A 12,138-nucleotide genomic window follows, 5' to 3' on the forward strand; every position below is an offset into this window, starting at 1 on the left:
CCAAATGTTATTTCAATTTTTGCTCACGTCTGCTGGCAAATCTGCATGTTTTCTCATCGCTGGCTAATAGGTCAGCACCAGTGGGAATGTGATACAGGGAGGCAAGGTCAGTTTTCATTGATTGTTTAATCAGTCCTTTGTTTGAGAAGGACGCGATTAAGATGGGAAGACATGGACTGCTTTTCCCCAGCAGGCTTACAGTACATATACTTTCTAAGCTATATGTCAAACAGTATTCACTTTGCCTGTGACTGAGCACGACTCTATGTGTGCTCGTCGGTGTGTGTGTGTCTGTATCCCAAACAGTTGAATGCGAGCAACCCGAGTAAATCAGGTACAAATAAAGCCCAGATGACGAGACATTTGGAAGAGTGTGAACAGTATCCTCCTCGCTCTGCCCTTCTATTTGTTTGTCTGTCTGCTTGTTTGCCTCTCTGTCTGCAAAGCTGGCGTCAGTCTCAAGGAGATCCTCCTTCTCTTTCCTGCTCCCTTTTTCTGGGCAGAGCTGATGGACACCAGCAGATTTTTCTCCCTGAATAGCTGTTTTTATCTCTTTCTCTCTCCCTCTGTCCCACTGTCTTCCCCTTCCTCAATCTCTCTTGCTGAATGGCTGTCTGGCCTGAGTTAAAGGATTTTTTTTTTCTAGATGTTGCTGAAACCTGATATTGAGATATTTTGGCACACTATCTATGAACATATATATTTAGGCTTAGTGGCCAGAATAGAAATCCCTCCTGGCTGTGTTAGTGTTAATGCCTCAACTAGGGGATACCACAGAAGCAAGCTTGAGATATGGAAGTGTATATATCCTAGTTTAGGGAGATTGGATGTGTTTTTGCAGATAGGGGCCTCATGTGCTACAGGGTGGGGGATGCTGAAGGGGCTCTCAGCTTCGCATATGCAACCGAGACAGGGCGACAGACAGGGGCAGGGAGGGCTTTGTGCACCAGCCCTTTCCCACACTCCCTTTCACCTTTTGTTGTATGGCAACACCAGGGCTCTCTGACATGACGAATCGCTTTGCCTTCTTCACTGAGATGGTGGCGGTATCAGAAAGTAAGAATGGAGTGAGATGAATTGATGTGTGCGTGCAGATATATAGGTGTGTGTGTGTGGGTGGGTGGGTTGGAGGGGTGTCCTTTAATCTCAGTACCTGAAGCTGCCAACATTTCCCATCCCTTGTCCCCCAAATCTCCCTCAGTTTGTCACCAGGGTGAGGCAGAAAACTCAATGCTTCAAGCTCTGCATGGGCAGATTCCTCAGTGCATGAGCCAGACGCAGCCACACATGCACATGCTCATATGCGCACACATGCCTCTGCCCAAATGCCAGCACCAAGCTGTTTCCCAAAAAGCGTTCAGGGTGTCACAATAGAGACATTACCACATGAGTGAGTGGCTTTGAATAAGGCTAAGGGTGTGTGTGTATATAGAGAGTGTGGAGGGTGAGCGGGGGAGCTCCTGGCAAGGCAGACGACCCTGCCATCACCTCTGCCCCCTTGTCAAACAAGCAATCGCCGCCAATGACACATGCATGCAGCACGCACTCCTGCTTCACTTCCTTTTGTGCTAGTCCGAGTCTGTAACTTCTCTCAGTTTTATTAGAAAGGGAGGGCTCCAACAATGTGTTTATTTGTTTGTAAGGAAACGGCACAGAAATAAGTTGGCTGGTTAGTGGACCACTGTAGTGAATCGCTGACCCAGTCAGGCTAATCAGGGTGAAGGGTCAGAATCTAGAGGTCAAAAGAGAAAGGAAAATGAATGAAAGAAGAATCCGTCTGCAAATAAATTACAGGTTGCAAAGAAATCCGTATTTCCTTGTGGAAATGCATGTGAAGTTAGGAGGGTGAAAAGGTGTCAGAACATGGAGATGCAGATAGAGACATGAGCATAAAGGCATAAAGAAACACATGACAACATTTCAAACATTTGTTAGACTAGTGTCAGCTCTGTCAGTGGATTGTCACCGCATGTGTTAGCGTGTGTCTATGTGTGTCTGTGTCCTCGGCGTGTCATTATGCAAAACCAGAGTCTTCCACAAAGCATGGAAAATGGGTGTGTGTTTGGGTGCATGCATGTGTGCATGTCTGTGGTGGAGGGGGTGACACGAGTTTGAGGGGCTGTGTCACTCCATCGCTGCGGGAAGTCATGACAGCACTGTTTTGTCAGCGCATGGATGGCTGCAGCATCATGGCAGCAGAAGAAGCAGGAGAAGTGGAAGAAACGCGCGGGGATGGAGTGAGTAGAAGGAAGGGAAGATTTTTTCTTCTTCTTCTTCTTCTTCTTCCCACACTCAATAAGGAAATTAGGTCATCCAAGTAAAACCATTGCAAGGAACAAATCATCATCATAATTGGAGCCTTAACAAATGTGTGGAGGTGGTGGATTCACACACATACATACACACGAACGAGAGAAAAACACAAAAGCCAAAACACAAATGCAAAACGGCGCACATGGCTGGGAGGAGGTAAAGCAGAATTTCAGCATAAATCAGGGTATGTTTGACAGTTTTATAGCTCTTTCAGGAGCCTCATTTGGGATAGAAGCGTGATAGAAGAACGTTACCCGTGGCAAATATAATTGTGGTCATGGTCCTTCAATAAATCAGGGGATGGTTACATCACATTTGCCTGGAGGCTCCACAAGGGGGAAAAAATCCGAGCGCATCAGGTGACCTACAAGTCACCTAAGATTGCTTTAGTTTTTCTCACTGGGAATTCACAGAGGGAAACGTGCCAAGAATATGTACACAGATATGCTATTTAAGGAATAGTTAGTCTGTTTTGGGGGAAGTGCGGTAATCTGCTTTCTTCGTAAAAGGGTTACATGAGAATACCGATGCCACTCTCCTTTCTGAAATGTAACCAACCGCACTAGTTCAGCACAAAGCCCAAATGTAAGGAAAAACTCTAGCCTTTCTCTGTCTGACTCGAATCCATAATTATTAGGAAGTTTTATATTCTGAAAGCTCACATAACAAAGTTAGGTTGATGTAATTGAGAGTGCCATCATTCTTATACCTCTTAGCAATAAAGTAAATAAGCATTTTTCTTGGGATACTGCATTTAGTAGTTCCAATTAGGCCCTATTGCTAATAATATGAATTGAATGGCTCAGAATAATCACAGGTCTCATTTAACTGTTAGTAACTTTAGCTTTATATGTGCCATATTCTCGTGAAATGATGTCTGGTTTTCAGGGAAATAATTTAAAACCATGATTCAGATTCTGTATATGAATACAAACATAAATGGACACTCTCAGGAGGTGAAATGTCACATTTTTTTTAACTTCAGGGGCACGTCCCACCAGCTCTGACAGTGGGACGTGCTAAAAAGTGGAAGATAGAAAGGTCGACCTTGCAGACTCTCAGCTCTTCCTCAGGTTTCATATGACAGGACAAACACATTATTTATTCATGTTTAAGGACAGCTTGCTCAAGACTTACCAACACATATACCCAGCCCACACATACATGTAATATGGGCTGAATAAATCTCCATAAGGAGATCTGTTGTGCATGCCAATGCTGTTTACTGCTGGTTGCTTCCAAAGCAACAATACCAGGAACTGGGCAAAGGCACATGGAGAGAAAGAGGCCGAGCTGATACCTGTACAGTAATCACTGTGAGGCCACGACTCTTAACAAAATAGTTGACAGCATTTCCTACAATGTTACCCAAACAGTAATGAGATGACTGGCTTTGTAATAGTTTGCTCTGCCAAGGACTATTGTTCTGGCATTTTCCATAAGAGAATGATCTGGCATCATTTTTAATAGGCATAATTCACCCCTTAAACGAGGCCTCTTTGGGGTTTGCCAATTAGCTTCTATTTTTCAGTGCTTACAGTTCTCATTACCAACATAACCGGTGACAAATGTCAAATTATGCATTGCTATTAATATAAATGAGCTAAACAGTGAGCTAGATAAAAGTATCTTTGCTATAAATACATAATCTTTGAAATGTTCAAGATCTACGAAGTTGGATTTACAGAAATGAATGACGTTTGGTTTTGCTGTGACATTTCAGCCAATAATTATTCTTCAAGAGCAACTATGAAGGCTACTGCGCTCAGTTAGCTTTGAAATTTTACTCTGTCACTTTTTTCATAAAAGTCAACATGAAGCCAAATCACATTATCATATGTTGATTTTTTGCAGTGTAATACAGAGTCTCCACAGGCCTTTTACATCACCCAAAAAGCCAGGCGGCTGATTGACAGAACTTGGCTGACTGTGGACCCTCCTTCCCAACGTCTCCTCCTCTCTCTCTCTGCTCTCCCGTCCTCTCCTCTGCTCTCTCTCCCTGCCTCAATTGCGAGGCTGCGCTCACCGACTCGACACGGCGAACAGGGATGCAGCGAGGGCGCAGCGCAGCCTGAAAAATGGCATCACCACGCGTACTGTGGATCTATCCGTCCCTTTCCCTCCTGTCCTCTCTGCTTCTTTTCCACGCTTTTCCGCCATGCCGAGCCTTACGGAATTACCCGGAGAATGAAGGTGGGTTTTTGCCCCCGACGTGTTTCGTGGAGCTTTAAAGTCGAGTGAGTTTAGATGACTTGGTCGTGCGCTGAGTTGTTGGATGGGGAGCCCCATCCCGCGGCTCTCCACTCGCCGGCGAAGGAGCGGAGCGCAGCGGCGGAGACTCCCGTTAAGTGCTGCTTATAAATCATGCATAAAGGAAAGCGGAGAGAGGGAGTAAGAGAGACAAAAATAGTGTTCGTCACGTTTTTTTCTTTTCCGAGCATGCTGACATGAAATTTTTATGACATATAAGCGCAGGCAAACCTGTCGTGTATCATCCAGAGAATGCTGAGGTCGACTTGTCACTTTGTGACATTTTATTAATCAGTGGACTATTTTTCCCTGCGTCAAAGAATACTAACTTATAATGATTATGCCAAAGCAGCATTGGCATCTCTGTCAAAATTCCTCTTAATTATAGATATCTTCATTATTATTACAGACTGATAAATGTTTTCTTCTCTGCCGTGGACTGTTGCCACTGCCTCAGTCTGCAAATGAGGAGCTGCAATTACATTAAATTTGTCACACGCTGCTGCTGAGCCTCTCTCGGTTATTGTATTAACATCGATGCTCAGCCTGAAATTAGCCAATGTATTTACTTACTAACTACTCCTGACTGCTTGCTGGGTTGAAACATGGGGGCTGACTTGTTTAAAGGGAAGTTGAACTTGCACTAAATGGAGAAAACAACAGATCAATGTGCTAAAGTCATAGCCAGAAAAACAAAAAACAAAACAATTATTAGTTTATGAAGCAGGTTATTTGGATTAAATTGGAAGTCTGTGGTGTTGTTTTGCTTGTTGGCTGTCAGACAGTCTGGCTGGAGATGATACAGCTGTGACTTGTCATCCTGTGAATCATTTTGTTCAGTGTTCCCCCAAAAGCTCCACTGAGTCTTGTTTTGAAGCTCAACAAAGCTTTTCTGTCACTATGAGTTGCCTTTCATTTATATTATTTTTCTCTGTGTTTTCTCAATCACTATCACACACATACACAGATACGGAGAGACCTCAACTCCAGGCTTACATAGATTAAACAGTGAGCTCTGGGACACTCATACAATGACAGGCCCCACTGAGGTTAAATGGGATCTCCTGTCTCCGGCTGACTTAACAGTATAAGCTGCGTGTACATACATTGCTGCTAAATGTATGTCACAGCCCGGAGGAGTTCACGCAGAACAAAGGTTTTGAAGGACAGAAAGGCAGCGGACGAGAGGGAGAGTAGAGATGGAGTGGAGGAGCAGGAGGGTTTTTTAACTGCAGGAGACAATGGATGTGAAGGAGACACTAACACACTGCTGAAATATTCAGTGGAGAGAGCACGAATGATGAAACCATCTGGAAGCCAAAGGAAACTCCTGTTGATTTCGATAAATAAACACAGAAGCATGTGAGCCGCTGTGAATGTTTGCAGGCACATGTGGATCATGTTCATGTGGGGTGACTGACGGGTCAGAGGGTTTTCATTACTTCTAAATGCACTTTTTAAATAATGTGCTACAAGTTAGTCATCCTCCAGCCAGTTCCTGCTGTTTCAGACTGTTGGCCTAATTGGCACCTTTAAGCCCACTGCTCCGTGTGTGTGGTGTCTGGTCTGTGTGTGTGTATACATTCACCAGTGGGACAGTAATCCAACGAAGCCACTTTTGTCAGCTACTCTGTGGCTCGCTTTTACCTTTTGGCCTGCCAGTTTTCCTGCTGTGACCGCACGTGCTTAGCTAAGGGATTGTGCTTCTTTGTGCCAGTGTGTGTGTCTATGTGTGTGCGCGTGCGTGCGTGTGTGTGTACCCTGTGTTTGCCTATAAGTGTGCATACTCTCCACCCACGCCTCTCGGTAGTCGTGTTATTCCAGGAAATCTTCCCTCTGAGTCTGTCTCGTACTAGAAGCGAGGCTGTCATAAAAGGAGAGATACAGCTCTCAGGGCTCAATTAAGAACACAATCCCTTTGATAGACATGATAGCGTTAGCAGGAAAAATAGTGTTAAGCTGTCACAAAGCTTAGTTTACCACCAGAGCTATTGATCCGCTCCAAAATTGGTTGGCATTTACAAGAAACTCGGTTGTCGTAACAGAGGGCTTTGGTAAAATTGAAAGAACCGCTTGAAATTGTTGCTGTAATTGCATCTCCATGGGGCCCATAAGACTCTGCAAAAATGGGTTCATTCATAAATTGTGAGATAAAGAGTGAGAAAACTGGTCTGAAGGTCTTTGTTATCACCAGTGAACGGAGGAAAAGGACTTTGTGAGTTATTGCGCACCAGCAGAGGGAGCCCTCCATTCCCTCTGTCTGGACCCCGAGGGCATACTGATGTAACAGCAGGGTGGATGCTCACAGGTTTCCCCCCTTGGTTGCCGTACCATCTCCCACCCTTCTTTGCTCTCAGTCTGTATCCTCTCTTATGCAGAGGTACAACATGTCTTGTTTCTTTTCTCTGTTGCTTTGCACCTAGTTCTCCCTGCGATTTTTTTTCTCTCTCTCATCCTTCTTGTGCCGAATCGTGCTGGGGAAAGGAGCAGACTATCACACCTTTCTATTTTTGTGTCTTTCCTCTCTGCCTCTAAATTTACCTCCTCACTCCTAGAAAATAAGGAACCCCGTGCTTCTTTCCATTCCAACTCTGGATGTTGATTTAATTTCATATTAAAGCGTAAATCCCCGTGCAAGTGGACGTACAGATGAATTAACCGAGGGGTTTTTTTTAGTCTCGAGGTTTACTGTAATCTGTAATTGCTCATGGGAACGCACTTGAATCTTTTTTTAAAAATTGAATTGACCTTAGGGTGCTGCGAGAGATTGCTGTATTGCTTCTTAAGGTTAACACGGAGGTGAGCAGTTAGTGCAGAGGCAAGCATATGTAAAGCATGCCCTCTGTTTCCACACACACACACATTCACATTATGATTCACACAAGATCCTGACTGTGGTATAATGTTGGGTCAAAGGTCTCATCTGGTTTAATTGCTTTAATCTATAATGGCTGCTTGTAGTTATCGGCAGAACCATACCTCACGATGTGCCGCCGCGCGCACGCGTATGTGTGTGTGTGTGCACGCGAGAGTCCATGAGATTGTTCTGCTCCCATGTAACAGCCATGACCTTGGACAGAAGAGGATATAGATCTCCTTTCTCATCAGAGAGCAGCAGAGGAAAGCAGCAAGTGCGAGCACCCTCCTGTTTTTCTTTTCTGCCTCCACTCCGAGCTCGCTCTAATCCCGGTCTTTTATATCTGCCCTTCTCTCCTTTCTATCAGCCTCCCTCGTGGCCTCCATCTCTTTGTCCCTGATTGTTTTTATCTTTTGTTTTCTTCTCCTCTTCCTTCTCTATTTCTCTGACCTCCAGTGTAACAGTAAGGTGGGAGCTCCCGTACGCTTTCTGTAATCAGGTGGAGCTCCTACAACTGCTTAACAAAGGCTCACACGCGAGCGCGAATGGATGTGTGCGCACTCGTGCACACACACACACGCGTGCACACACTCTCCCACACTTATCCTATCTTAATGCATGGCTGGGGGGCAGTTTGGTGGTCTCGGTCCAGAGAATAGTGGCACATATTCCGGGGGCTGGCTGATAGATGGGGTTATAAATACAACTCAGTGACAGAGAATGATTCTGCTGTGCGCGCTTCACCTCATGGACTCATTGTGTGTGAGGCTGTGTGTGTTTAAGTGTGTGTGTTTAAGTGTGTACGTGAGTGAGAGAAAGGCTGAGAGACTGGGATTTTTTAAAAAGTGTGAGACAAAGCAAAATGCATAAGGAGAACAAGAAGAAAGACAGACGGGGGAATGTAGTTAAAAAAAAAAACAGCTGAAGAGCTCAACCATATCTCTGAGCCCTACTGAGCAGAGCATCCATAACAGCACCCACAAGAGCCTTTGTGTTGTGTTATACTTAGTCATACTTAGTCATCGGTGGCTAAGAGGGTTTGTATTACACTTAACCTAGTAGTTTTTTTAAAATATTATCGTGGAGTTTCGTGGAGTTGCTTTTTTGATGAGAGTCTGACGAGAAGACTGAAATCAGTGTCATGTCTCTGTGCCAGGCATGAAGCCCAAGCCAGAAGCTAGCCAGCTTAGCTTAACTCCACTCTGGTCTGACCCCCTAAACCCCCCAAATTAATGCATTATGTCTGTCTGTATTTATTTTGTTTATTTTGTCTGTGTGTGTAAAGTCTAAAAATGGCTATGCATGGTACAGTAGTGTCGCTGATGATCTCGGTCTCTTAGTTAGGTCACTGCCAACATGTAGTCCACCATCATTTTTATTTACTGGGATTTATGTGTGTTGTACAGATGTGACTGTGGCAGATGTTCTTCAATCTATTCCTTTAAAGACAGAAAAATAATTTTAAGTATATATTAAGTTTCCATTCATGTTACAATTCAGAACATTATCACTCCCCCCAAAACAGCCATACCTTCTTTTAGCACTCGGGTTTATTCATGTATGAGAAACAAGATATAGATCTTTCAAGCAGCTCTTAAAAAAAAGACAAGATAAGGATCTAAATTATGAATGCCATATGCATATTTCCTGTGTATCCATATGTTTACTTTCACTTTTGGAAACGATATGGGCTGTTTTTGTATTTTATATTCAGAAGTGTTGTGAGACAGGAGATTATTTTTATCTCAGTTCCCACCACGGGGATGAATATGTGCAAGTCTCAACCAGCTGAGGCTTGAACATGAACAGTTTTTAGGCTTGAATGATTCCCTTCAGATGTCGAGTTCATTAATGTCAAAGGAAACCTTCCTTGGCTTGCGATGTGTGATGGCTGCAGTGAAGTTTGGCTATGTGGCCCCTCCCCCATTTTCTGCCACCACCACATCTGCTGACCCCTTCCCCCTCTCTGATATGAACAAGCCCTTAACTGCTGGTCAAATTACTGATCACTGGGCCTTGACTACCATCTACCCACCACCCTCAAGCTCTCCTTCTTTTCCCTCTAACTGTCCTTCCTCACTCACACACACAGCACACCCCTGGCGTCCTTCGTCCCGGATATGTTAGTTTTTGCTTATTTATTTATTTTTGGCTAAATTGAATTAGGTTTTTTCCGTGTCTCCTCACTCCTTTCTCTCTCTCATATTCGGTCTTTTTTGTGGTTGTTGCTGCGGCTGTGAAAGCCTACGTTAACCAGCTTTGCAAGCAAACATCTTAGCATTTGGTTCAGTCGTTGATGCAACATCTTTACTGGCCAGTGCTTCAGACTTTTCTCCTTTTTTTTTCTTTTTTGTGCAGAGGAGCGGCTGAGAGCAAAACACCTGGAATGCTTCCAGAAAATACTGACAGCTACCCTTGAATTTGAAATGGATCAAATGTAGTTACAGTGTCTTTCCCTGTTTTAAACGTCAAACAGCATTTGCTGAAGCATTTTAACTTCAGTCGTTTTTTAGCTCCATCTGATTTTTCTGTTTGTCACATGAAGGCGCTGTAACAGATACGCAATCTGCTAGGCATCTACTGTGCGTGTGGTAAAGACAAACAGTGATGTGTGTGCATGTGCTGATAGTTGGCCGGGTGCAACATCAGTAGAAAACCTGGGTGAGCACGCTTTAATCTGACATGTGATTTCCTCTGTCTCGACTGCTGAGGATCACCCCAGAGATTCCGGGCCAATTTGCCCTCCTGTGACCAACCACTGTGTGACAGCTGCCTGTCTCTGTGTGTGTGAATGTGTGTGTTTGTCCTCTTGTCTGATCAACAGGAATGTCTTTAAGAACTAACAGGGCACAAAAAAAAAAGATCAACAAGAAGCAGAAAAGCAAAAAAAGGAGAGAAATAAGCATGGAAGTGTTTGCAGATGTTGTATTTTATCAACAACAAAACAGAAGAAAAAAAGCATTTTTAAATCCGTGCCACAGTGTCAGTGTGTGTGAGACACATGTGGAGGCATACAGCATGTGTGGTTGTTTCTACTGCAGGTTATTTCTGAATTTTCAGGGTCTCTGGTTTACGTTTGTTTGTGTGTGCACATCACTGTGTGTGTGTGTGTGTGTGTGTGTCTGTGTGTTTGCCGTTCCTTGCCCTTGATGAGTTGTTGGCATACTGGTGGAAGAAGCTTATTAAAGAAAACAAGTGTCTGGATCTGACTGGGTGTCACACTTCAACCCCGTAAGCATTCGACGAACTTGCACAGACGAAGCCGTGCCCTCACGCTCGCACTCCAGAGCCTCTTCAAGCGACAAACTAGGGCAGTGCTCCTGTCATAGTCTGTCAGAATATCATTGTTTCTGTCCTGCTACTGTTTCCAGTTTGTGAAATAGCAGAGTAGGCTAATCTGCCCTCTGCTACAATGTAATTCCAAAAGTGCAAGCTGAACAAGCCGAAGTTTATCACATACTTGAATATTTTAATATTTTGGGGGGATTTTGCATGATATGCCTTTTAGGTTGCTGGAGCTTTTTTTCCCATTCAAATCTCCCCTTTTTAAAAATAAATTTAAAAAAACTTCACAAAAGTCATTGCATTGAATTGGGTTTTCTAAAACATTGTTTGACCTTATTCCTGACCTCCTCATAAAATGTATCTCATGGCTGTCATCTCAACCTGCTGACTCACTTATGTTTCCCAGAATTTTTCAAAAGTAGAACAGGAGGCAGAGCCTTCAGGTTTCAGGCCCGTCGTGTGGAACCAGCTCCTAGTTTAGATTCAGGAGACAGACACCTTCGCTACTTTTAAGATTAGGCTTACAACTTTCCTTTTCATAAAGCGTATAGTTAGTGCTGGATCGGGTGACCCTGAACCCTCCTTTGGTTATGTTGCAATAGGCTTAGGCTGCGAGGGGCTTCCCATGATGCACTAAGTGTTTCTTCTTCACTCTTTTCTTTTCATTCCTTGTGTATTTATACACTACTACTATATTTATAATTAACAGTTTGTAAAATTTGGCTCTTCCTCCCATAGTTTGCTTTTTATCCCGTCTCTCTTCTCTTTTCTCCCTCCCATCACTCCCAGCAGGTCGTGGCAGATGTTTGTCCCTTCCTGAGCCTGGTTCTGCTGGACGTTTCTTCCTGTTAAAAGAGAGTTTTTCCTTCTTACTGTCGCCAAGTGCTTGCTGATCGGAGGGTCATGTGATTGTTGGATTTTCTGTCTAATATTGTAGAGTCTTTACTTTGCAATATAAAGCACCTTGAGGCAACTGTTGTTGTGAATTGAAGCTATATAAATAAAATTACATTTAAATGAATACATTTTTACTTGGCAAAAGGTGATTCTGTATTATGAAAAGTTCTCCCTACAAATGATGTAGGTTTTCTGTCCTTTGTCAGGTTTGTTTTTGTGCAGATGGCTTGATTTGAATGCAACAAGCCTCTGTGTTTGATTTTGCTGAATCACTTTAATAGAGAAATTGTTGCAGCTTCACGATAAAGACAGAGCGAATGAATGCTTTTGACGACATGGCTTTGATTAAAGCTGACTTAATTTTGCGCCCGTTGAAGTGTAGTAAACCAACATAAGTTATTTGAACAGATGCATAGTGGGAAAGCAGCAAGAAACAGAACTGACTTAATGAAGGATCGGGATTAGAATTTAAATCAAATCAGCTGAATTATTCATAGATCCATTCGGTTTGCAGACAGTTATAAAGAAAATATAAC

At 43.5% G+C, this 12,138-nt stretch overlaps 1 protein-coding gene across 4 annotated transcripts in view; it reads left to right on the top strand.

Annotated features, from left to right (window-relative positions):
- Window positions 1-4,299: 4,299 nt before the first annotated feature.
- LOC146648295 (ephrin type-A receptor 3-like) overlaps window positions 4,300-12,138 on the top strand; it is a 78,013-nt gene continuing 70,174 nt past the window's right edge. For all 4 annotated transcript variants that reach the window (XM_085389194.1, XM_085389196.1, XM_085389197.1 and 1 more), the window contains exon 1: window positions 4,300-4,506. In XM_085389194.1, the coding sequence (XP_085245320.1) occupies window positions 4,392-4,506 (115 nt within the window). In that variant the 5' untranslated portion in view covers window positions 4,300-4,391. The remainder of the gene's footprint in view (window positions 4,507-12,138) is intronic.

Source organism: Rhamphochromis longiceps, linkage group LG18 (genome assembly GCF_057381845.1).
Source record: "Rhamphochromis longiceps isolate RC_006_pf linkage group LG18, R_longiceps_female_GT1.1, whole genome shotgun sequence".
Taxonomy (NCBI): Eukaryota; Metazoa; Chordata; class Actinopteri; order Cichliformes; family Cichlidae; genus Rhamphochromis; species Rhamphochromis longiceps.